The following is a 27,912-nucleotide window of genomic DNA, read 5'->3' as shown; positions in this document are numbered from 1 at the left end:
CGGTAGCGTTAAAGCCATGTGTTATAGTCATGTGATAGGGGCTTGACGAATAAGGGAAGAATACGCAATGACACAAAAGCCCCAATCAGATAGCGAATCTCAGCAGCTCCGCCTCCGTTTCAGATGTCTCCGTTTTCCCTCATCCACACTGAGACGGAGCAGCAGCGTTTCAGAATGAAAACAGCCTCTCTAGTGTTTTTAAAACGCTCCGTTTTCGGCGCAAGAAAACTCTGGCGTAGTGTGGACTGATGGTGTAACCGTAGCAAAACTTTAAAACTAAAACGCATTAGTGTAGTCGGGCCGTACCGTAAGCCTTTTAGAAGTAAATCTAATCGGCGCTGCAGGTGTTTGTGTTTGACCCTTTCGCACCTCAGAGTCTGTAGTCCTGCCGCCACTGGCCAGATCAAGCCGGCTCTCCTGCAGTCATCCTCGCTGTTGCTTCTGCGACAAAAACAACGAGTGGACATGACAGCAGCACAGTGACAGCATTAAATACAGACACTTAAAACTATTACTTTAACACATTTATGCCCAATAATAGGTTTTATTTCTGTATCGCGATCGCAAACAAATCTTTTTAATCGGATCTTCTAAGTGAACCAGTTGAACTTGTTCACCAAATCGAACTGAATCATTTGAAACGATTCGCATCTTGTATTTAGAGCCAGGCATGATCCAGCTCACATCTCTCTCTCTCTCTCTCTCTCTCTCTCTGTGTTTTACAGCTCAAGATTCTGGTCGTCCGAATACTTTAAACCGTTTCTCAGCACTTCAGCAGCCTCCATCATCATCTTCATCATCTTCGGCAAACATCGACTCTGACCGCAGGCTTCCTCACAGGTCTGATCATCACCGTACAACTGCTCTCCACTACATATCTATAATATCATATAATACAGGCGGCATGGTTTCTCAGTGGTTAGCACGGTCTCCGCACAGCAAGAAGGTTGCTGGTTCAAGTTCCAGCTGGGCCAGTTGGCATTTCTATTGTCTATGCGTGTACTTGTGTTTATGCATGTGTGTGTGTGTGTCTCTCTCAGGAACAGCTCCAGTCGCGAGCGCAGTGATCGTTTCGAGCGGCGGGATGAGCGTATGGATCGGGCCGGTGATCGGTACGAGGGCAGAGATGAGCGTGGGTCAGATCGAAACCGTCCTGCCGTGGGCAAACGCAGCTTCAGCCGTGAGAAGGAGGAGCGCAGCCGTGAGCGTGAGCAGCAGCAGCATTCCTCTGAGGTGCTGCGCCGCGGCTCCAGCACGACCACTGACCACAGGGAGAGAGACAGAGAGAGAGAACGAGAGCGCAGCGGTAACTGCAGGGCTATATATCTCTGCATCATGTAGTTTACACACTCATACACACACACACACACACACACACACACACACACACACACACACACACACACACACTTACCATTACATCAAACACAGACACTCATACACGATACACTCTCATACACAACCACCACACACACACACACACTCACACACCAAACGCATAAACACAGACACTCATACACGGTACACTCTCATACACAACACATACACACGCATAAACACACACTCATACACAACACACACTCACACACCAAACGCATAAACACAGACACTCATACACAACACACACACACACACATCAAATGCATAATTACAGACACTCATACACAGTACACTCTCATACACAACACATACACACACTCTCACACACACACTCTCACACACACACTCTCTCACACACACACACACACACACACACACACTCACACATGAAACACATAAACACAGACACTCATACACGGTACACTCTCATACACAACACATACACACACACACACACACTCACACATCAAACGCATAAACACAGACACTCATACACAGTACACTCTCATACACAACACATACACACACACACACACACACATCAAACGCATAAAAACAGACACTCATACACAGTACACTCTCATACACAACACATACACACACACACACACACACACACTCACACATCAAACGCATAAACAAGGACACTCATACACTGCACACTCTCATACATAACACACACACACACACACACACACTCACACATCAAACGCATATACACAGACACTCATACACAGTACACTCTCATACACAACACATACATACACACACTCTTAAGCACACACATACACATTCTAATGCATGCATGCATACACACACACATACTATTGCACACAGACTGGTGGCCACACACATGCACTCACTAACACACGCACACATTAATGCATCACTCAAACACACACATAACACACTTTTATACATCAGCCAAACACACACACACTCATGCATCACTTAAACACACACCCTCTCTCATACATCACTTACACACACCTTACTCAAACTTATACACATTAATACACAACACACACTCAGCACACACTTGCACTCATACATCACTCAAACACACACTCATACACGACACACACACTCATTCATGACAAGCTCTAATAGATCACCTAAACCAACATGCGCACACACTAATACATCAAACACACACACACATTCTCTCATGCATCACTCATACACACAACACACAATCACATTCATACATCACTTAAATACGTACACACGCACACAACACGCACACACACTCATACACTACGCATGCACATACACTCATACACAACTCGCACACTTATACATGACGCTCTAATACATCACTCAAACTGACATAAGCACACACACACTAATACATCACTCATACACAACACACACACACACACACTCACTTGATGAATGGTCAAAGTTCTTTGGTGGGTTTTGCATATTTGATGTACTGAATAGTAATGCTCTAGAATATATTAGTGTTAGTGCACATGTTCTGCACCGGGTTATTTGACAGGATGTTTGTGTTGATTTTTTTACAGCAAAGAGAGAAAGTGTAGCGGCGACGCCTCCTCCTCCTGCTGCTGCCTCTAAACCTGCCCTCACTGAGGAAGAGCTGGAGAAGAAATCCACTGCTATCATTGAGGAGTATCTGCACATCAATGACCTGAAGGTACACACACACACACACACACACACACACACACACACACACACTCTGATGCTGTGTTCACACCAGACGTGGAACGCGCGGATAAATCGCACTATTCGCGCGTAGATAGCCGCGTGAGCATTTGAGTTTACTCGCTTCATTCGCGCGTCAAACCTCGCTTGATTCGAGCTTGAAATCCGCTTCATTCGCGTGTCAAATTCACTTCAGAACAGACGCGGATTCGCGTGATGGGCAGGGCGTCTGTCTGCCCGGTGATTGTAGCTTCGTTGCTAAATGGCTAACATGGATTTCATGAAGAATATAACAGTGTTTATGTGCTTTATGAAGGCTGAAAAACAGCGTCGATACGTGCTTGGCGGTGCTTCTGACTGAGCTAAGCCCAGTTTGATGACTTGTTGTCGGTGTTGCCTGGAGGATTTCCCCAGGGACACCATCAACAGGTTCTACGTCACAATCACGCCCCCACAAGAGCAAGCTTCTGATTGGTTAACGCGACGCGAATGTCCGCTGAAGTTTAGTTTTTCGAACTCGTGTCAAACGCACAAAACGCTCAATTCGCCCTGATCCATTCGCGCGTATCACGCTATTCACACCGCGCATTCATTCGCGCAATTTGCGTCATTCGCGCCTATCGCGCCGCAGGATGTCTATTCGCGCGTTTGCATTGACTTAACATGTAAATCCCTCACGCTTGACGTGCGTTCCACGTCTGGTGTGAACGCAGCTTTACAGATGCATACATACATACATACTTACCGGCCACTTTATTAGGTACACTTTACTTGTACCGGTTTGGACCCCCTTTTGCCTTCAGAACTGCCTTAATCCTTCGTGGCAGAGATTCAACAAGACTCTGGAAATATTCCTCATAGATTTTGCTCCATGTTGACATGATATCATCCATGATGTGAGTCACCTGTTCCACCACATCCCAAAGGTGCTCTATTGGATTGAGAACTGAACCATTTATACAACCCAGTAGATCAGCAGTTTCTGAAATACTCAGAGCAGCAACAATCATGCCACGTTCAAAGTCACTTAAATCCCCTTTCTTCCTCGTTCTGATGCTCAGTTTGAACTGCAGCAGATCGTCTTGATCATGTCTACATGCCTAAATGCATTGAGTTGCTGCCATGATTGGCTGATTAGAAATTTGCATTGAGCAGTTGGACAGGTGTACCTAATAAAGTGGCCAGTGAGTGTGTGTTTATATATATATATATATATATATATATATATATATATATACACACACACACACACACACACACACTAAACAGACACACACACTAAACAGACATACACAATCACTCAGACAGACAAACTCGCATACATACACATGCACTCACATACACACAGACATCAGACAGACATCCACACACACACTGAAACAAAACACAGATTCATGTATCACTCACGCACACTCAAACATCATTCAAATACACACATTCATCCACCACTCACACATAACCAGGGCCAGACGGAATCTGCGGACGATTTTTTGCTATTTCTGCGGAGAGTTTTGGTAAAAATCTGTGGATTTCAGCGGAATTATTTTGGGAGTATCCAGCAGACTATCATAACTTACACCTTAATATATTAAATAAAAAGTAATAAATTACTGAATAAAAACTGAATAAATTCAGATTTACACATTAACTCTAGTAAAAAAACTGAATTAATAATAAAAATCTGCAGAAATCTGCGGAATTCTGCGCGGCCTACACATAACTCACTCATCAACATATCCACACTTGTACATCACTCAAGCACTCTCAAACACACACACTAACTGACAAAAAAGCACACACTCTGTGCACAAACACACACAAACTCACTGTCACACGCACACAGTGACACTCATATATGCATGAGTACACACAATTACACTTCATTGAGCATGTATACACAAACAGTTGAGTAGTAAATCTCACTCTTCGTCTGTTGTTGTTCTTCCTCCTGTGCTGTAGGAGGCGCTGCAGTGCGTCAGTGAGCTGAACTGCTCGTCTCTGCTCTCGGTGTTCGTCCGCACAGGAATCGAGTCGACTCTGGAGAGAAGCACGCTCGCTAGGGAACACCTGGGTTTACTGTTTCACCAGCTGCTCAAAACACAAACACTAACAACACAACAATACTACAAAGGGTGAGAGAGCAGATCCACACACAGTCACGTGCACACGCCAATACAGTGTGTATGTTTGTGAGCGTGTAAAATACAATGCTGTCATATTAGTGGTTATAATAACAACAATAATAATCTCTGAATTTTTGGTGTTTTTGAACTTTATAAAAATTTAGATATTAAAGAAGATTTAGAAGTCTAGTTGTGGAACATGAATTGGTGTTTTAATGATGGTTGTTATTATTATTAATATTATTATATTATTTTATAATTATTGCTATATTATTTTATAATTATTAATATTTTATTATAACCATTTTTGTTATTATTATTATTTTTATTATTTATTGTTGTATTAGTATTATTTAATTTTCATTATTGTTATTTTTTATTATTATCATTAATTATTATTGCTATTATATTATTATTTTATATTATTTTATTATGATCATTATTGTTGTTATTATTATTATTTTATCATATATATATATATATATATATATATATATATATATTTTTTAAATCTTATGTTATTATTTTATTTTGTATTATTTTTTGTTATTATTATATTTTTATTTTTTTATTATTATGAATTTTATTATTATTATTGTTATTATTTTGTTATTATTATTATTATATGATTTTTATTATTATTATTTTTTATCATTATTATTTTATTGGTATTATTTATTATTTTATTATTACTATTATTATTTATTGTTTTATTTTTATTATTATTATTATTATTATTATTATTATTATCATTATTTTAAATCCCTAAACATGTCTGGAGTAAGTTTCACAAATTGTTTTATGTTATGATAATTTTAGTATCTGGTGTGCATCAAATATCCTGTAGTTAATATAACAGCTAATTTGTTATTATATTAATAAATGGTACGGAATATATATTGTAATTTAATATATTATGTTGTTAATATAAATGTGATAAAATAAACAGAATATAATATAATAACTTAATTATTATGTTAATTATGACAGATATATGCTGCAAAACTGATTTAACAAAACTCAACTTTTTTTTATTTTTTTAATCATTTATTGATAATTCAATTCATATTTTCTGTGCAAAATAATTATTTAATTAAATTGCTATTTACATTTTTGTCATTCATTCGTTATTTATTTATATTTATAGGATTAGTGATGCAAAATAAGATCATACTTTATAACTACTGCACTAGTGACAATTAATATCAAGACCTCCTAGTTTTTTACAATCTTTCTGTAATGGTAATTCCCAGAAATTTGCAGACAATTTTGTGATTCATATATAAAGAGTTTATATGCAAAATCCTCTAAATGCCTATGTATAGATGTGTGTGTGTGTGTGTGTGTGTATATATATATACACACACACACACACACACACACACACACACACACACACACACACACACACACACACACACCAGATTAGGTAGTCTACTATGTTTGGTGTGCAATCTGACACAAATCACAACAATAAAGTTTCTTTATTTTGGTCTCGTGTCAAGACGAGATCTAAAACAGTAGGGATTAAGCCAAAGGAAGGTTGTCTAGTTTATATTTTTATCCACAATCTTACTTTCTCTCAGATTTCACTCCCTGGAGCATCTGACATTATTTACTTCACTCAGGACATGGGTTAGGGCTCCCCCTATCGTAATACACCTTAAACACGGATTGCCGTAAAACTCATCAGTGGCGGGGAAGCGTCTTTCTCTCGTTAACTGCAGGGAAAGAGTTACACGAAATCATTTACACAGTCACACTTTACAATAAGGTTCATTAATTAATGTTAATTAATGCATTTACTGACATGAACAAACAATGAACAATACATTTACTACAGTGTTTGTTCATGCTAGTAAATGTTAGTTAATGAAAATACAGTTTGTCATTGTTAGTTCATAACTCATGGTGCATTAACTAATGTTAACAAGCACAGAGTTGGATGTTAATAATGCATTAGTAAATGTTCAATTATGATGAATAAATGCTGTACATGTGTTGTTCATGATTAGTTCATGTTAGTAAATGCATTAATTAATGAACCTTATTGTAAAGTGTTACCATTTACACACCATAATACCAGCCATACATGTAAAGCACAAATATTGTCCTTCAAGTTGTCCATGTCCAGCAGTCGTCATTCTTGAGCCAATCTCCATCACCGCAAGCTGCTTGCTGTTCTGTCTGTTCCATTGCTCCATTTGTTAGATGTTTGCTCCCATTTTTTTTGCAGTCTGATTTGCATCAAATACAAAACGGCCAATTAACGCCACAGGATGTGTAATCCCATGTTTGCATTGACTTCACGTGTAAATCACTCGCGCTTCATTGCATCTGCTTACTGAGCAGGCTGCAAAACAATCACCACCCGCCACCCCCCTTCCATGTAATGTAATGATTGTGAGGGCGCAGGTGAGACGTCGCTTTTCAAAGAGACACTCAGGCCCCGTTTACACTAATGCGTTTTAGTTTGAAAACGCACAAGTTTTGCTACGGTTACGCCAACCATCCACACTACGCCGGAGTTCTCGAGCGCCGAAAACGGAGCGTTTCGAAAACGCTGGAGAGGCCGTTTTCATTGTGAAATGCTGCTGCTCCGTCTCAGTGTGGATGATGGAAAACGGAGACATCTGGAAACGGAGGCGGGGCTGCTGACGTTCGCCTCTCTGATATGGGCTTTTCCTGAATATTAAGTAGCCTAACACACAGTTCAGTCCTGCATTCTCTCCGTGTAAGTTCAGACTTCGCAAGTTTGATCAAGGCTGCATCTCTTCTTCTCAGTTTGATATGGAAAACAGACTATACCGAGGACACGGGTAAATCTTCAAAGGGAACAGTGTACTTTATAACTTCATTCACATCACACTGGCTTCGTTGTTTCACTTTCTCAACAATAAAATGTAAACATGATTTAAGGAACTGCCTATTTTCATTTTAATATTGGCAACTTAGACAGCAGACATGTTGAGGCGTCGTGCTGCATAAGATGAGTGTCATCTTCACTGTGTGGATATTTATAACAAAACGGAGCCAATAACAACTGCCTCCTTTCAATTTCAGTGAAAATACGAAACACAGCCTCTCTTTTGCTGAGTATCAGTTTTAATAATCGATTATGGCCATTATAAAAGTATAACATACAATAAGTTTATACATTATAGGAAATAAAGGCGATCAGTCAATATACAGAATGTACGTGGTTACATTAATCATTAACTTATCTTTGCGCTCAGCCAAAACACGTTACCTGAGAACAAGTAATAGATTCCTATGACCAAAGTCAGGGAATATGTCGTTAGATAAAGACAACAAGATAAATGAAATATCCCGTTTAATAAATATAGTGAGATATTAGATCCAGCGGGAGATGCTTGATGAGAAGTCCGACTAGCAGAGCTCTCATCTGGGTATATGGGCTGCAGCGCTTGCCCGAGAGTGTGAGTGTGGTCAGTTCAGAAACGCTGGGTAAAACGCGAGTGTGGACGCGGATCGTTTTCATTCTAAAACGCCGTTTTAAAACTAAAACGCACTAGTGTAAACGGGGCCTCAGAGACATCACGTGCGCTGCGCATGCAACGTCTGTAAGTCTTGTAAAACATTTAATCAGATGGTTTGGAATTTTATGTTTGATGGTTTTTATGTATGTTTTTCGCATTTGAATTAAGAATTTTGTAGGATCGCAAACATTTTTTTGTTGTTGTTGATTTTGCGTTGGATTCAGCGATCGCGAAAAACTAGGGGGTCTAAATATCTTAACAATAGGCAGGTAATAAGCTTGTAGTTAATAGCATGAGTTGTGACCTAAAGTAAAATGTTAATCATTGCAATGCAATGTAATAAATGTGGTGTGTGTGTGTGTGTGTGTGTGTGTGTGTGTGTGTGTGTGTGTGTGTGTGTGTGTGTGTGTGTGTGTGTGTGTGTGTGTGTGTGTGTGTGTGTGTGTGTGTGTGTGTGTGTGTGTGTGTGTGTGTGTGTGTGTGTGTGTGTGTGTGTGTGTGTGTGTGTGTGTGTGTTTGTCAGGCTGATGGAGGTGCTGGAGGTGGCGGAGGACATGGCTATAGATATCCCTCATATCTGGTTGTATCTGGCGGAGCTGATCTGCCCAATGCTGCATGAAGGAGGCATTCCCATGGGGCCGCTCTTCAGGTGAGAAAACACACACACACACACACACAGGTAGAAGAGTGAGTGAATGTTATCCACCGTGTCCTAACAACACAAGATTACAGGAAACAAGCAATGTGTCTGTCTACACCACACAACATGACAGACATTAAAACTCCGCCAGATAAAGCACAACAGCCAATCACAGGCTGCATCCGAAACCGCATACTTCCATACTATACAGTACGCTAAAATCAGTATGCGAGCCGAGTAGTATGTCAGAATTTATAGAATTAGAAAAGTAGTATGCGAGAAGTGCTTGGATGTCTTACTACTTCCGGTGAGATTCTGAAGTGCGCATCCCATGCACGCTTTGCTTTCCCATGATGCCCCATGAGAGAATTCATGAATGGGAGTGAAGCGACGAAACTGATGTAGTACTGCCACTACTACTACAACTGAGTAGTAGGAGGTTTTGGACACAACAACATTACTTTTCCAGTGTTGCTTAAATCTGATTGGCTAGCATCTGCTCTAGGGTATTTGCATGGCGTGATCTGACTGGCTGACGATTTAAATTCACCCTTAAGTTGATGTGAACCATTGATGCTGCTGACATCAGACAAATAACGTTTTTATCCATTTAAGTGCTGGGCAAAAAATGTTTGCATCCAAAATAAACGTGTATATTAATATAAAAATACACAAGCATGCGTATATTTGAGAAAATATTTATATATATGCAGGGCTCGAAATTGCGACCATTTTGGTCGCATATGCGCCCGAAAATAAATCGATGCGACCTCATAATATATTTGGGCGCATTAGTGCGATCTGTTTTGATTTTTATCTAAAAACGTGCTGAATCGCTCTTCCCTGCCGCTCTATTGGTTTATATTAGCTGTCAATCACTCAAGGCTTTCCACTGTTAAATGACAGGGAGGGAGCTTTATGACCATGGGGAAATGCAAACGGCTAAAGAGTGAAAACTTAAAGCACACAAGTTTGCAAAGTGCAAACCCCACCTAAAGTTGAGGCGCAGATGAGAGCGATCATGACACGTGGTGAATAATGATCCGCCAGCTGAGATCAATCAAGTATGTGCTTTTCGGAGAAGGTGGCCGAATCTCGATGCGTTGCATTCACTGCGTGTTCAGCGCAAATGTCCGCTAAAAGTCAAATCTAATACTGTATCATCGCCAAAGAAGCTCGCCTTTACTAAGTTTACACTGAAACTGCGTCTCATAACAAACAGCGGTATTGCGCCGGTGCTCAACCTGCTCATGAATTGGGTCGGCTGACTCGCCTGCTTTTCCACAAACACAGAAAAATGAAAATCAGCTCAAACTGAACATTTAAATTGACACAAACTGAAACCAAAACTTTTAAAGAGTGATAGAAGTGAGTTTACTTTCTTTTGCCTATTCTTTCTTGAGGTGTATATTATTTTTTATTTAGTTACTGATGACTGTTTTGCAGCTTTCAGCCTTGAATTTAATTATTAATTTTAATCTTTTGTTTGTTTTGTAGCAGAAATATTATTTATTAAACTGACATGCATATATAAACAGCAGTACAAAATAAGTATTTCTTACTGCAATGCTTCATTTTTGTTTGATGCAAACTATACAATTATTTTTCATAAAAGACTTTTTATAGCAGATAACTTTCATTCATGCACATTCAAGGCAGCATGATGATGAGAAATGTAATTCATAGTTACTATTATTGTCATTTTCATCATCATTAATATTCTATAATTATTAGACATACACATTTTGGAATTATTGCACACAAATATCAATGTCATCTCAGCATTAATTAGTTAGTTTCTGGTTTTTGTTAGTCCTAATTGATGTTGTTTTAAAATACAATAAGTCCCTTAAAATACAATTTGCAGCGGTGCTCAATCATTTTTGGTGGGTGCTCCTAAATTTTTTCTGGTGCTCCTAAATTTTTGAAATTGGGAGCACCGGTGCTACCAAGTAAAATAGTCAATTTCGAGCCCTGATATATATATATATATTATTATTATTTTTTTATTATTATTATTAAATCTGCTCTCCATTGAACAGAAATTGGGGGAAAAATAAACTGGAGATCGAATAATTCTGACTTCAACTGTAAATACATGCTGATAAAATACACTTCATTGAACATCTACACACATAGATATCACCTATTCACTATATAACTGCAGGTCACCTATGCTTGTATATAATAACTTTAATTGTTAAAAGTTACTAGTTAATTAAAGTTATTAGTAACTAATAAAGTGGTCACACTTTACAATAAGGTTCATTAGTTAATGTTAAATAACGCATTTACTAACATGAACAAACAATGAACAATACATTTACTACAGTGTTTGTTCATGTTAGTTAACATTAGTTAATGAAAATACAGTAGTTCATTGTTAGTTCATGTTAACTCATGGTGCATTAACTAATGTTAACAAGCACAGAGTTGGATGTTAATAATGCATTAATAAATGTTTAATTATGGTTAATAAATGCTGTACATGTGTTGTTTATGTTAGTAAATACTTTAACTAATGCACCTTATTGTAAAGTGTTACCAACAAAGTAATGATAACTAATGACCTTAACTTTTTAGATTTTGATTGTAATGCTTTTGTGACAAAAATTAATGTGAAAAGTGCTGTATAAATGAACTTTAATTTAATTAAATCAAAACATGTATGCATGCGAAACAAATGATACATTTAAATAACTGCTTTAAAAAAATAAAAAGTTTTGTATAGTTATTTTGCAACTGTGTCTATTACATATACATACGTAATATATAATACACACACACATATCTTATGTACTTTGAATGCAATTAATCGGGATTAATCTTTGCAATATATACGTTTACAAGATTCTAGTGACAAGCAATTTGTCTGTCTGCACCAAATGTGAGGTGATATAAACATTAAAACTCCAGCTACTGCACTCCAAACTAAATGGTAAAGGCTTTTAATGTAATTAACACACATTAAAGCTTTTTAACAGTATTAATAGGCTGCTGAGTGTCTCATGTTGACTCGTTCATTGTCAAACCGTCAGCTAGTTATTTAATTTTTAACATCTGAGGTGAACTATCTGCTGCTGCTTTCAGTAGTATAGCAATAAATGCCATGTAAAATGTATTTAAACACAGCATTTAACACTGAATAAAGCCCATAATCAGTACCTGAGGCCATCATTGCCATGTTAGTTTATAATTTAATTATTTGGTAAATCTCCTCATCCACCACCAGTGCGCAGCATCCACCTGGATGACGCGACGGCAGCCATTTTGCGCCAGACCACACACCAGCTGATTAGTGGAGAGGAGACAGATTGATGTAGCCAATTATGATATGGGGAGGGTTAGGAGGCCATGATGGACAGAGGCCAGTGGGCAGATTTGGCCAGGATGCCGGGGTTAAACCCCTACTCTTTTTCGAAGGACATCCTGGGATTTTTAACGACCACAGAGAGTCAGGAACTCGGTTTAACGTCTCATCCGAAAGGCGGCGCTCACTGAGCAGTATAGAGTCCCCGTCACTATACTGGGGCATTAGGACCCACACAGACCGCAGGTTGGGCGCCCCCTGCTGGCCTCACTAACACCACTTCTGGCAGCAACCTAGCTCTCCCATGTGGTCTCCCATCCAGGTACTGACCGGGCGCAGCCCTGCTTAGCTTCAGTGGGCGACCATGTGAGAGTTGCAGAGAGCTAGCTGCCGGCACAGTTTATGTTGTTGTTCTGCTGCAATGAGACAGAAATAGAAATGAGTCCTATGATAGAAATTTTGCATGATGTTTTGTACAAAAACCCCATTGGAAAAGAGCTTTCATTGTGTGTTATTGAGCGTGTGCTGTTCTGCAGGGAGCTGAGCAAACCTCTGCTGCCGCTGGGGAAAGCTGGAGTCCTGCTGGTGGAGATCCTCAAGCAGCTCTGCAAAGGAATGGTAGGAATTAACACACTGTCATTCAGCTGTTCGCCATGTGCAAACCTCTTATTTATAAAAATGAAATTGAAATAAAGTTTTTTAGATGTTAGTGTCTGTATGTGAGTTTTAAAGGGCACCTATGATGAAAATACGAAAAATTTCGACAGAACTGTGTGTAGGTAAAGTGTGTCTACAGTCATACTGGAGTGATAGAAACGCAATAAGTCTCTTTTTTTTATCAAATTTCCTGATGTTAAAATAGGATCCAAATCAATTTTGAGGCCCACCACAGCGTGATGTAGGAGTGTGGTTTCCCCCTCCCACTGAATTGATTGACAGCTGCGTATTAACATGTCTACATTAGGGTTGGGCGATGTCGACCAATTTGGCATCGTACGATGTCTAAAGTGAAACATCGCGATGGACGATGCCATCATCATCATCATGTGAGGAGGGGGTGTTGACAGAGTGCGCGCGATGTATCAGAAGAGCGAGGAGGGATGCGGGGGTGTGAAGGGTGCGCGACTTATTTGAGGACCGGGAGGGAGACGCGCCATTTTCGAGAGATTATGACTCACTTATTATGAGTCCCGCAAATGCATAGAGACTCCCGGAACTTCCGGGAGACTCGGGATGTCTGAATATCACGTTGAACAACTATAGGGAGACACGATCCAGCGGTACACCCTTGATAAACTGTCCGACATGCACTGCTCTCCCTGAAGCTTAGAGGAGAGCATATCAGTGCGTGTGTGTGTGGTCACGTGATGTGCGTTTTCAGCAGACGTAGGGCTTTTCAGAAACGTAACCACGGTGTGGATCATTTTCGTTCTTAAATGACATTTTTACACCAAGACGTATTAGTGTAAACGGGGCCTGAGTGTGTATTTTCCACTAGCAGGTTTGCGACAGGGGCGGGGCGGAGAATCACCGATTTCGGCTCAACATCGTGTTGTCTATTGGCCATCGGCGATGGACGATGGCATCGTCAATCAACCCAACCCTAGTCTACATAGTAACGCGTATAATCAAATAAATAAGACAGGACATGCACAAAGCAGCTGCGATTAAAAGATCTGTTCAGCTCTCTGTGATCATCAGCACCTTGAGAATGAGTTTCACAAGATTAAAACAGAGCATGCTTGTCATAAATACAGTAAAATCACTGTAATTCATCACCACCGCCACATGTCAGTACAATTAAAACAGAAGACGCTTCAGTTCCGGTTTGTGGACGTCAAACCAGGTTAATTCTGTACATTAATATAACAGTTGTCCATACAGCAGTGGACATTAACCTGTATCCTGTCACATTTGCTGTGCAAAAACAGTGCAAACGTGTTTGTGTGTGAGTGCACAAACTTTATATTGACATTGTGTGTGACTCATCGTTGCAGAAAGGCTTGAATTAACTCCACAACAAATATATCAAATAGCCATTGGGAAAGTTGTTACTTTAGTAAGGGAGATCCGCTTCATTCTTGTCTGTCACTGTGCTGTTTATCTACATGAAGGATACATGCATCAGAGCAATACAGAGAGATCTCTATAGCTGCGTCCCAAATCGCATACTTATGCACTATTCTACGGCATTTTGTAGTATAAATAGTGTAAGTAGTGTGTTCACACTGAAAACTCTTAAAATAATAAGAGCACTTTAATTACCCGGATGATGCACTCATTCAGCCGATAAAATGAAGTGTGTGATGATGGACACTTCACGCACTCAACGACCGCAGGTTTGCTTATGTAGCAAAAGGGGCGGAGCTATCGGGCGCACATGTTGGATAACTTTATTTATTTTGGATGGTGAAAGCAAAATTCTCCTACGAGAGTGATTATAGCGCCTCCCGATGGTGAATGCAGATATACTCACGGCAGGTAATATTTGATCATTCAGTCGTTTATTTCACTGATTTGGCAACCGTCAAACATCATCAGGGAAATGGTTTAAATTTCTGCTTAGTAAAAAAAAACATTAGTGTGGCATTTGGGACGACACTACATACATACACTATCCTGTTGAGTGTGTAAGTGCATAAGTACAAAGTATATGAGTGTATAGTGTGCCATTTTGGACGCAGCTTATGACAGGCTCTGACAGGCATGTGGGAATGGTGGGTGGGGAAAACCAGCTCATTTGCATTAAAGGCACAGGCAACAAAAACAGCTACAATGTCCTAACAGATCAAATTTCCCAGATTCAGAAAGGTCTAATAAATAATCTAATGGGTGTTTTGAGCTGGAACTTTACAGACACATTCTGGAGACACCAGAGACATCTTGAAAGTGGAGATAAATAGGTGCCCTTTAAGGATATCTATGAGCTAGTGTGCTCCAAAACAGAGGCAAATTGCATTTAGAAAATATAAAACTGAACATCTAAAGCTTGCAGCTTGTCTAAATGCATTAAAAAATTTTTTTGCGGTCACCTCATACTTCAGGTTACCATCAAATCTTCTGACAAATCAAATGCTCTCTAGTATCTGACAAGCCCCGCCCCTTTCTTCTCATTGGCTTTTCATTTGATGCGCTTGAGCTCAACTACTCTCACTAGCAGAGCTGTGATGATAAAAAAACGCTATTGGCTATTTAATCAAATATGGGAGGAGCTACTATATGCCCCGCCCACTCTTCATGTTTTGTTTGAGATTACGTCAAACATCGAATAAAAAAAGCCCATTTCAAAGCACTTCTCAGGACCTTTAATAAGGAATAATGGTTGCTTTGTGTTCTGAATGCTTGAAGTTTTTCAATATAAGAATGTTGCTTTAGAAAACAGATTAAAAACTAAAACAAACGGAGTCTGCATCCCAGTACTAATGCACTCATATAAATTATGAAGAGGTATTAGCTTAAACACTGTGTTTTGTGACACCATAGGCTTTTAATTTTGTCCACATCATACATATTGTCATAAGCACTGCATTGCGTATGAAGCGGTGTTAATGGGCAGTAGTGAATGTGAAATGTGTGTGTGTTCTGTGATGGTCAGAGTCATAAGAAGGCCGGTGTGATGTGGAGAGAAGCTGGACTGAACTGGAGAGAGTTTCTGCCTGATGACCAGGACGTCAACAAGTTCGTCACCGAGCAGGTCAGACCTATTGATTATTGATCAGAGTTATTGATTATTGATTATTTTCTGTAATTAATGCTCTTATATGGTGTGTGTGTGTGTGTGTGTGTGTGTGTGTGTGTGTGTGTGTGTGTGTGTGCATAAATTTGGTTTGTGTGTGTTTGCATGTGTGTGTATGAATTTGTGTTTGTTTGTGTGTGCATGCATTATTTTGTTATGTGTGTGTTTGTGCGTCTGCATTTTCTTTGTGTGTGTTTGTATTTGTGTGCATATGTGTGCACTTTTTTGGCATATGCATTGTGCATGTGTATGGATTTGTGTGTTTGCATGCGTGTGCGTTAATGCATGTTTGTGTGAATGTGTGTGTGCGCATGCATGACTGTGTGTGTTGTTAATTTGTGTACACGCATTTATTACTGTGTGTATTTGATTGGGTGAATGTGTGTGCGCATTGTGCATGTTTGTGTGTGTTGTATGCCCTTGGGGTGTGTTTGCATCCATGTGTGCGCATGTTTGTTTCTATTTCTTTGTGTGTGTGTGTGTGTGTGTGTGTGCGTGTGTGCGTGTGCGCGCGTGTGCGTGTGCGTGGTGTGTTTGTGTGTGTGTGTGTGTGTGCGTGTGTGCGTGTGCGCATGTGTGCGTGTGCGTGTGTGTGCGTGTGTGTGTTGTGTTTGTGTGTGTGGTGTGTTTGTGTGTGTGTAGGCTGTGGAGTTCACAGTTCTGGGCGAGGAGTCTGTGTTTGAGGGCAGTAAGTCGTCTCTGAGTCCCGCACAGATCTCTGCAGAGCTGGAGCGCCTCCTGCAGGAGAAAGCAGATAACCAGAGGATCCTGGACTGGCTCGAGGTACCAGAACAAACCTCTCATCTCTGACAGTGGGTGCTGCTAGAAGAGATACAGCTGCAGCCTGAAGTCAACGAGAATTATTCATACTCTTTAGTAAATTACTCAACAAATTGTATCTTATTAGCATCTACCTTTACCCCAACCCCTATATCCAACCATCACAGTCATTTAAGAATAATTTTGCTTAGTATTATTCATATTATTTATTAGTTGTGTTATATTAACGTCTACCCTTACCCCAACACTTACAGTAATAAAAAACAGTGATTATACTGAATATTGTTCATATTATTTATTAAATGACTCATTAAATTGCATTTTATTAACATCTACCGTTACCCAAACCCTACATCTAACCATCACAGTCATTTAAAAGAGCCTAGTATTATCCATATTATTTATTAAATTACCTATTAAAGTTGTATTTTATTAATGTCAACCCCTACCCCAACACTTACATTAATGTAAAAACAGTAAGTATACTGAATAATGTTTATATTATTTATTAAATGACTCATTAAATTGCATTTTATTTACATCTACCGTTATCCAAACCCTTAATCTAACCATCACAGTCATTTAAAAGAGCCTAGTATTATTCATATTGTTTATTAAATTACCTGGTAAAATTGTATTTTATTAATGTCAACCCCTACCCAAACCCTAAACCCAACCCTCACAGTGATGTAAATATATGTTGTGCTGTGTCACATGAATTATGCTATAGTAATGCGAGTATCCACAGCTGTATCCCTTCAAGACATTACCTCAGGCATGCTCAAGCTCGGTTCTGAAGGGCCGGTGTCCTGCAATGTTTAGTTCCAACCCCAAATCAGACACACCTGGGCTAGCTAATCAAGCTCTTACTAAGCTTTCAAGAAACATCCTTGCAGGTGTGTTGAGGCAAGTTGGAGCTAAACTCTGCAGGATACCGGCCCTCCAGGACCAAGTCTGCCTTACCTGATCTCTATATATTTCTCCACATTTGGATTTGTCATCATCAAGAGAGACTTTCAATGCAAACATTTTTCAATTGCACAAGAGACTTTTTCTGATTGAATCCAGAAGTAAAAGCTACAGATTTGATGTGTTTTTTGGCTTTCCGTTCAGGCTAATCTGGACGAGCAGCAGGCCACGTCTAACATGCTTGTGCGCGTGCTGATGACCTCCGTCTGCCAGTCCTCCATCATCTGTGAGTCGCTCTTAACATGTTTAAAGTTTGCATGGAATCCAAATTTGCCATATGAAGCACATTGTTAGGCATAATGTGAACAATTGATGAAAAAATGACCATTGTTTTGGTAATCTTTAATCAAAATCTGAACCAATTATGAATCTTAATTTGGGAATCTCTGTGTCAGCTAAACAGAAGTGTTGTTTTAAGTGTTCCTAAATGCTGTTCCTGACCCCTTGAATTAACGCAGTGATGCTTATGTTGATTTCCAAGGTGACAATCCGTATAAAGTGGACACTAAAGAGATGAGCCAGCGGGCGAAGCTGCTGCAGCGCTACATTAAAGACGAGCAGAAGGAGCTGCAGGCGCTCTACGCTCTACAGGCACTGATGGTGCAGATGGAGCAGCCGCCCAGTGAGTGCACTACACAATATACACTTATGCACATACGGACTCTTGCACAAATATCCTTATACACTTATTAACTTATACACTATGCACTTACACAATATGCTCGTATACACTTCTGCACTATGCACTTACTTAGTGATATTAATGCAGTGGTGTAAACACTGGCTGGCGGAGCGCACGTTTTTTTTTTTTGTAATTACATTGATTGTAAACTAATAGGTGTGTTTAACTTGTCTCTGCAGATCTGCTGCGAATGTTCTTCGATGTCTTGTATGATGAGGACGTGATAAAAGAGGAGGGTTTTTACCGCTGGGAGTCGAGTAAAGATCCTGCGGAGCAACAGGGCAAAGGCGTCGCCCTCAAATCAGTCACCGCCTTCTTCACCTGGCTGCGCGAAGCCGAGGACGAATCAGACAACAGCTAGACCCCATTAACCCCGCCCACTAGGGAGAATGATTGACATGTGGAGTGAAAGGAAAAAAAAAAGAAAAAGAAAAAAATCTATATATTTGGGAGATTTTCGAACATGGTGATTTTTTTTTTTTATGTTTTGTTTTTTTTTTGCGCGAGAGAAGACGAATCAGACAACTGCTAGATCCCTGGCCCTGCCCACTACGCAGAATGATTGACATGAGGAGTGAAAGGAAAAAAAAAGAAAAGAAAAAAATATATTCTTGAGAGATTTATGAACACGGTGAATTTTTACTGTTTTTTTTTTCGTTGTTGTAATTATTATTATTATTATTACTTTTGCGCGAGAGAAAACAAATCAAACAACTGCTAGATCGCTGGCCCCGCCCACTACACAATGATTGGTACGAGTAGTGAAAGAAAAAATGTAAGATAAAAGTATATATATTTGAGAGATTTTCGCACACGGTGACTTTTTACTGTTTTATTTTTATTTTTTTGTAGTTGTATATTATTTTTGCGCAACAGAAGACGAATCATATAACAGCTAGATCCCTTTACCCGCCCACTACACAGAATAATTAGCACGAAGAGCAAAAGAAAATATATATATATATATATATATATATATATATATATATATATATATATATATATATATATATATATATATATATATATACATATATATGAGAGATTTTCAAATATGGTGAATTTTTCCAGTTTTTATTCATATTTTTTTTGTTGCACAAAAGACAACGAATCAAAAGACAGCTAGGTCTCTGGCCCCGCCCACTACACATAATGATTGACATGGAGCGAAAAAGAATACAAATAAATTATAAATATATTCACTGTTTGAAAATTTCCCATATATATATATGTGTATGAACATTTTCAAACTGTGAATTTTTGCTGAGTTTTTTTATTTTTTTGTTGCGTATAAGAAAAACGAATCAGATAACAGCTAGATCCCTGGCCCCGCCCACTACACAATGTTTGACATGAAGAGCAAAAGAAAAAATATTTAGATATATGTGATCCCTGGCCCGGCCCACTATACAGAATGATTAATAGAAAAAAAAAGAAAAATATACATATAGCAAATACATATGGCAATACAGTAAATTTTTCGTGTTTTTATTTTTTTGTATTTTTTTGCGCAAAAGAAGACGAATCAGACAACTAGATCCCTAGCCCCTCCCACTACAAAGAATGATTGACATGAAGAGTAAATATATATATTTATGGGAAATTTTCGAATACAGTTATTTTTGCTGACTTTTTTTCCCAAATTTTTTTGTTGTGCAAAAGAAGACTTATCAGATAATCGCTAGATCCCTGGCCCCGCCCACTACACAGAATGATTAACATGACGAGCAAAAGAAAAAAATTTAAATATGGGAATTTTCAAATACAGTGAACTTTTGATGAGGGTTTTTTTTTTAATTTGTTACGCAAAAGAAGACGAATCAGACAACAATTAGATCCCTAGCCCCGCCCACTACAAAGAATGATTGACATGAAGAGCGAAAGAAAAAAATTATATAGCAAGTTTTTGCAGGTTTTTTTTTTTCTTATTTTTTTGTTGTACAAAAGATGTCGAATCAGATAACTGCTAGATCCCTGGCCCCGCCTACTACACAGAATGATTTATATGACGAGCAAAAGAAAAAATATATATATGTAGGAAATTTTTAAATACAGTGAATTTTTGATGAGGGTTATTTTTTCGTATTTTTTTGTTGCGCAAAAGACGGCAAATCAGACAACAACTAGATCCCTAGCCCCGCCCTCTACACAGAATGATTGACATGCAGACCGCAAGAAAGAAAAAAATATATATACATAGCAAATTTTCGAATACAGTGAATTTTGGCAGTTTTTTTATTTGTATTTTTTTGTTGTGCAAAAGAGGACGAATCAGATAACAGCTAGAACCCTGGCCCCACCCACTACAGTGAATGATTGACATGAGGAGTGAAAGAAAACATATATTTTGGAGGTTTTGAACACTGAATTTTTACTGTTTATTTTTTTCCGTCGCTATTTTTATTTTTATTTGTCTTTTGCGCGAGAGAAGACGAATAAGACTACAGCTAGATCCCTGGCCCCGCCCAAGAGCAAAAGAAAAAAACGATATATTTTGGAGATTTTTGAACAGGGAATTTTTACTTTTTAGTTTTTTTATTCGTCGTTATTTTATTCCTATTATTTTTTTGCGTGAGAGAATTTGCCGTTGAAACTGAAACTGAATAAACGCGATAATGAAAGTATTAGAGGATGACAAGCCTTACCTTTCTGGAGTTTTTAGCCGTTAGATTTGCTGCTCGCACCCTGTTGCTATGGAGACGGACGCTGCCGATGACATCACACGGAACTGCGAAAGTTGCTCAGAGTTCTATTTTTCCTTTTCAGATCTTTATATTCGTCTGGTTTGGCGTGAAGCGGCTGATTGTGTGCGTGTTGCTGTGACCGAGGAGGATCGGTTTATTTCATTTTATTTTTCGCTTATTATTTTTTTTTGTTTGTTTAGTTCTAGTGGAGTGATTTGAGCTCTTTTTTTCTACGTTTTTTTATCTATGATGGAAAATCTAAATACATCAATGCAAGCTGCATCGCCTGTTTCAGAGCTGCGGGTTTCGGTTGTTTGGTTGCGGCTCTTCTTGGCGACGCACATGCTGAAAAAACTTGCTAGCAACTCTAAACTTTGACCTTTTTGCTGCTGCTGCTGCTACTGCTGGCCGAACGGTTCATTGTACACATCACGTACGTGGAGAAAACTTCAAAAAAATAAAATAAAAATGAGAGCAGAGACTTCAGGAGGACCAGGACGTGAGCCTGTAGTGGACTTTACAAACACAAATCATTACGACTTGAAGATATATATAGAAATAAACTCTTAAAGTGTTTAAAAAAACATACGGAAAAGCTGGAGAATGAGAGAATACAAAAACTACATGCCTTTCTGCTGCCTGGAGATGCAATTCAGGAGCGTCCTGTAAATATGACTTTTGTTTTGTTTGTTTTTTCGATAATAAAAATGCTAACTTTAATGCCATGTATTAATTTTTGGCTTTTTTTTTTTTCCTTTTTTTTTTGGCGGTTTAACCACACCCGGCTTGTACAATTATCCTCCTCTAGTTATTATTGATTATAGTTTAATGAAATTATGTAAATATTTCTCTTTTTTTGCTCTAAGTATTTAATTAAGAGAAATTAATGCCTCTTTTCACATTTGAAACTGGAAAAGATAATAAAGACATTGCAATGAAAAAAAAAACGAAAGCACAACGTGTCGATTTCTTGCATTTTTGGGGGATTATTTCAGCATAAATTATCTTTTTTATTGAATGCTTGATTCTGATTGGCTGATGGTCACTCTAAGGCAGGGTAGTCCATACTCGGTCCTGAGTGTAGCTCCAACTTGCTTCAACACATCTACCCGGAGGTTATACCTAGTATACCTAGTAAGAGCTTGATTGGCTGGTTCAGGTGTGTTTGGTTTGGGTTGGAGCCATATAATGACACCCCTGCTCTAAGGTGTTTCAAGAGTTCACACTTAGATAATGCTTGACTATTTAAGCTAGTTTGGCATGCTGTCCCGGGAGAGAACCCTGAGCTCGGTGATAGATGAGCCCAAGGCTCCCGCCTGGTCAGTAAGCATTTGGAGGGATATGAGATCAGGTAGTTCTCGATAGCTTCCCAAAATAGATCACTAGCTGTGCTAATTTGTAGTTAGTGCTTGTGACTTTAACTTTTGTTGCATGGTTTTTGAGTGTGGGAGGAAACCGGAGTACCCGGGGAAAACCCACACGAACACTGGGAGAACATGCAAACTCCGCACAGAGAGTATCAGTTGGCTCAGCTAGTGTTGAACCAACGACCTCCTTGCTGTGGGGCAACAGTGCTAGCCACCAAGCCACTGTGTCGCTTGAACTGAGGAGGAGGGAGAAGGGATGGATGGGGGGGGGGTGTTTCCAAATCGAAGATGAGGATTGAAGTTTAGGCTGGATATTTATGTTGAATTTAGAGTGATCCGATTGGCTAGTTGGTGATTAGTGATAGGGATCAGCTGTAGTCAATCCTATCACGTGCTCCTCTCGAAATTAGTTTGAGAAACTTCACTTAATTATTGGCAGATAAACGCACAGGTAAAAGTAGTTCCGGCAGGTTTTGAGCCCATCACAGCTCCATATATCACAACACTGAATGATTTGAGTTGTTTCACTGCTACAAGAGCCAGAAATCATATCAAAACACAGCAGATGGCTTTGGAGGAGCTGTGGGAGAAACTGCTGCAGCACACAGGAGCAGTTTGAGGACAAAAACCTGACAAATGTCTAAAAATTACCGATATAGCGGCTAAAGGAGCAAAAGTGTAGAAATGTCTCTCCTGTTTAGCAGATCTGAGTTCAGCTCTTGGCCACCAGAGGGCACCTCATCCTTAACTGTGTTTTAGTGCAAATAAACAACATTAAGTAGTAATTTAAATTGATCTATTGTGGTAATTATGTAGTTGCGATGGTAACACACTAACTATAGTAATTGATCTGGTGTGGTGATTTTGTAGTTGCTATGGTAACACAACAACTATAATAATTGATCTGTTGTGGTGATTCCACAGTCGCTATGGTAACCCAACAGCAATAAAAATGTTGTGGGGATTCTACAGTTGCGATGGTAACACACTAACTATAGTAATTGATCTGTTGTGGTGATTGTATAGTTGCTATGGTAACACAACTATTGTAATTGATCTCTTGTGATTGTATAGTTGCTATGGTAACACACTTACTATAATAATTGATCTGTTGTGGTGATTCCACAGTCGCTATGGTAACCCAACAACAATAAAAATTTATATGTTGGGATTCTACAGTTGCTATAGTAACAACAACTATAGTAATTGATCTGTTGAGATGATTGTATAGTTGCTATGGTAACACAACAATTGTAATTGATCTGCTGTGGTGATTTCACAGTTGCTATGGTAACACAACAACTATAGTAATTGATCTGTTGTGGTGATTCCCAAGTTGCTATGGTAACACAACAACTATAGTAATTAATCTGTTGTGGTGATTCCACAGTCGCTATGGTAACACAACAACTATAGTAATCTGTTGTGGTGATTCCACAGTCGCTATGGTAACAACAACTATAGTAATTGATCTGTTGTGGTGATTCCACAGTTGCTATGGTAACTCAACAACTATAGTAATTGATCTGTTGTGGTGATACTATAGTTGCTATGGTAACACAACTACTTTAGTAGTATAAACAAATGACCCATACTATAGTTTTCTACAACTATAGGTTTTATAAAACAGCTGTAGTAAAAACTAATGTACACTGCAGTATTTATTACACTATTTATTCTAGTTCACTAGTTAATACCACAGTATACTAGAGCATTCACTAACAAAGAGTTGTAAACACTAATGCACATTATAATTTTTCTATAGTAGGGTCAGGAACACTACACAGTTTATATATATATATATATACATGCTAACACTTTATTTTGATGGTCCCTTTGAGTGGTCCCCCCTGTGGTCTTCTGCTGCTGTAGCCCATCCGCCTCAAGGTTGGACGTGTTGTGTGTTCAGAGATGCTCTTCTGCAGACCTCGGTTGTAGCGAGTGCTTATTTGAGTTACTGTTGCCTTTCAATCTGCTGGAACCAGTCTGGCCATTCTCCTCTGACCTCTGGCATCAACAAGGCATTTGCGCCCACAGAACTGCCGCTCACTGGATATATCCTTTTTTTTTCAGATCATTCTCTGTAAACCCTAGAGATGGTTGTGCGTGAAAATCCTAGTAGATCAGCAGTTTCTGAAATACTCAGAGCAGTCGGTCTGGCACCAATATTCATGCCATGTTCAAAGTCACTTAAATCCCCTTTGTTCCTCATTCTGATGCTCAGTTTTAACTGCAGCAGATCGTCTTCACCATGGCTACATGCCTAAATGCATTGAGCTGCTGCCAGGTGATTCGCTGATAAGAAATTTGCATTAAGGGGCAGTTGGACAGGTGTACATAAAGGTCAAGGCTTTTCACAGAATCGTGTTTTTGATGCACAGTAAGTGTTCGGTTTATACTTTGTTCTTGTTGTGATAGTGATTGATAAATGTATTTGACTTTGCTATCTTTATTATATAAGCAAACGTCCTTCTGATGCTTAATCTGCAGGATTTTATCTTGCTTTATGGCTCTTGTTTCATAAATGCTAATAAATATGCTCATATCCAGCACTAACAAGATTCAAAACCTGAGCAGTGCTGCTAAATGCAGGGTTGCCAGGTTTTTGCAAACAAAACTAACCCGACAGTATCAAAACTCAAAATAAGCAACTGCACGTTCCTAAATAGACATATTGTACATATTGTCTGCATTATACACGTTTTTGTCTTTCCTATTAACTGTATATTTGTAGTTATAAACATTGTTATCATAAAAAAAGGCTTATTTAAGATTGATAGCACAGCTAGCATGCTGTTTCACGCAGGCAAATGCAGAACAAATCGGCTGGAAGTAAGCCCCAAACTTGTAAGTTAAGTTAATTTTAAACAAAACATTTATTTATTATTTAGCAACATCCCAGGAGAGTCTTGCTAATCTGTTACAAGGGCAACATAAACAGCCCCTCATCCTCTCCCTCCTCACAAAAGTGTGCTCAATCTCTTTATAATTAGCACAGTTTCTAAAATAACACAATTAAAATTAGGTGAGTGAAATATTACAGTGTAACCAAATGTTATTATTTCATTATGTCAAGTCTTTAACCCGCAAAATATATATAGGCCTATATATTAAAACGCGACGTGGTTAAACGTAGCCCAATTTCGCGGGAAAACTGTGGACTTGGCAACCCTGCGTGAAGAGTTTAGTCAGTCATTGCTCATTTACAGTACAGCGGCCGTGAACTTTTGTTTTGTTTTTAATTGGTGGGGGTGTTGTTGACATCACTGGGGGTTAGATGTCGAGAGTCTGTGATATACACATGATTTCTGCAGTTTATTCCAGTGTTTAGTACAGTTTTGTCTCATCATGTTTGCTGTCCGTGTGTCCGTCGTCTGTTTTCTGCTGACCATCACTTCTGGATCAGGTGAGCCTCTGTTCAATTATTTATTTATTTGTTTGTTTTTTTACAACTTTAAATATGATAATTGGTGGTGTAGATATAAAAATAAATTTGGTGGATGCAAATCATTTGTTTATGTTTTAATTTTTGACAATGGAAATATAGCAGAACAATGGCAGAACAGATTAAATTGATTTAATGGACATTATAAATGTTTCTTCTTATTAAAAACAATGCAAACAGCCCAGACAGATGGTAAAAACAAAAACGCACACAGATATACATTTACAAATACATACCAAACGTTAGATCACAAGAGTACATTATATTTTCCAGTTTATTGTGCGCTGAAAATAAAAACATTAGATCACCTCAAATTGCTTCATCTCAAAACTGTAATAAAGTTAAAGATAATTGATTTATTTTAGATGTAATAAGTTGGAAAGTCAGTTTCATGTTCACTTTTATTATATGTAGAAATTTGTAATCATTTTTAAGAATGATTTGCATGTATTTTTGCATGTTTTCCTGTGTTTTTAATTAATTTAATTTAGCATTTGGTGATCAGAATCGCAATTATGTAAAAGTTCAACCATTAAACATCAATTGACAGGCCCGTAGCCCGCCTGGTGAAAGGTGTGGTTGTTTATTCTCAAAAAGTGGACCTTTTTGCAGTCATACGCCTCAGTTTCTATTTAACTATGAGATTTAATTACTGCATTTTAGTGACATTTTAAGCAGTACTTTCCTTTTTTTGCGGTATTAGCTAGTCAGATGTCATCAACCACACTTTTTGATGTACTAAAAAAATTTCCTAAAAATTTGCAGGAAAGAAAATCTAGAACAAGACTCATTTTTAAAATGCAAATTTATTACATCATATATCATTAGGAAAAATGGCAATCTGTTAAAGTAAAAAAAAAAAAGTAGCCTATACTGTCATTTAACCTCTTTGGTTAAAAAAAAAAAAAAGTATAAAAATTCCTGGATATCAACAATAGCCACAATATATTCAAATTAATTTAACATGGCCTGCTTCTGGTGCTTCACACCTTTTTATTGCTCATTTTTATTTCAGGAATAAAATCGAAGATTTAGAAAAATAACTAAAAGTTCCCTGTAAAATGTTTGTTTATAAACAATACAGTAGTGACAGAAGACTTCTCTCACATCAGATTATAATCCAAGCAACAGCCGACAGAGGATGGGTTTGGGCGTAAAGCCTTTTTCGATGGATTATTTTCATTATTTATGAAGGCATAGCTGTCAAAAATCTGACAAATGAGCTGATGTATGGGACAAACTCTGGACCTTTGTCTTTTCTGCCTTTCTTGCTTATTTTGACCCACAGCGTTACTCAGTATAAATGTCACATCAAAGACTCAAATGTTATCACTCAGTGGGTTCTGTCACGTGACTCGCGTCACATTATCGTGGCTTTGAGGCACCATAGGATTCAAATTACTGACGAGGGTTATTTAAAATTACACTTTATTACAATATATATTGAATATAAATATATTGATTGTATGATAAATATATTATATAATGTTAAATTACATAAAATAATTAAAAAGGTTAACACCCCCACCTTTTAGCCTACCCAATTCACCTGTACCGCATGTCTTTGGACTGTGGGGGAAACCGGAGCACCAGGAGGAAACCCACGCGAACGCAGGGAGAACATGCAA

General features: G+C 38.5%; 2 protein-coding genes across 11 annotated transcripts in view; both read left to right on the top strand.

Moving 5' to 3' along the window:
• Positions 1-22,424, top strand: part of eif4g1b (eukaryotic translation initiation factor 4 gamma, 1b) — a 91,801-nt gene extending 69,377 nt beyond the window's left edge. For 8 of the 9 annotated variants that reach the window (XM_087284575.1, XM_087284577.1, XM_087284572.1 and 5 more), the window contains 11 exons: positions 726-840; positions 1,041-1,306; positions 2,907-3,037; positions 5,008-5,180; positions 9,195-9,320; positions 13,158-13,239; positions 16,217-16,315; positions 17,000-17,140; positions 18,251-18,332; positions 18,588-18,728; positions 18,968-22,424. In XM_087284575.1, the coding sequence (XP_087140701.1) occupies positions 726-840; positions 1,041-1,306; positions 2,907-3,037; positions 5,008-5,180; positions 9,195-9,320; positions 13,158-13,239; positions 16,217-16,315; positions 17,000-17,140; positions 18,251-18,332; positions 18,588-18,728; positions 18,968-19,149 (1,538 nt within the window). In that variant the 3' untranslated portion in view covers positions 19,150-22,424. Of the gene's footprint in view, positions 1-725; positions 841-1,040; positions 1,307-2,906; positions 3,038-5,007; positions 5,181-9,194; positions 9,321-13,157; positions 13,240-16,216; positions 16,316-16,999; positions 17,523-17,733; positions 18,333-18,587; positions 18,729-18,967 lie in introns of all 9 variants that reach the window. The other variant, XR_015509875.1, reaches the window with a different exon arrangement.
• The window catches only part of alp3 (alkaline phosphatase 3), a 141,227-nt gene that overhangs the window by 92,606 nt on the left and 20,709 nt on the right, over positions 1-27,912 (top strand). The window contains exon 2 of one of the 2 annotated variants that reach the window (XM_087282284.1): positions 26,164-26,245. In XM_087282284.1, the coding sequence (XP_087138410.1) occupies positions 26,164-26,245 (82 nt within the window). 2 annotated transcript variants of the gene reach the window in all.

The sequence above is a fragment of the Danio rerio genome, chromosome 15 (genome assembly GCF_052040795.2).
Source record: "Danio rerio strain M-AB ecotype USA chromosome 15, GRCz13ab, whole genome shotgun sequence".
Lineage (NCBI taxonomy): Eukaryota > Metazoa > Chordata > Actinopteri > Cypriniformes > Danionidae > Danio > Danio rerio.
The sequence above is the reverse complement of the archived record's forward strand: the minus strand, read 5'-3'. Positions and strand labels throughout refer to the sequence as shown.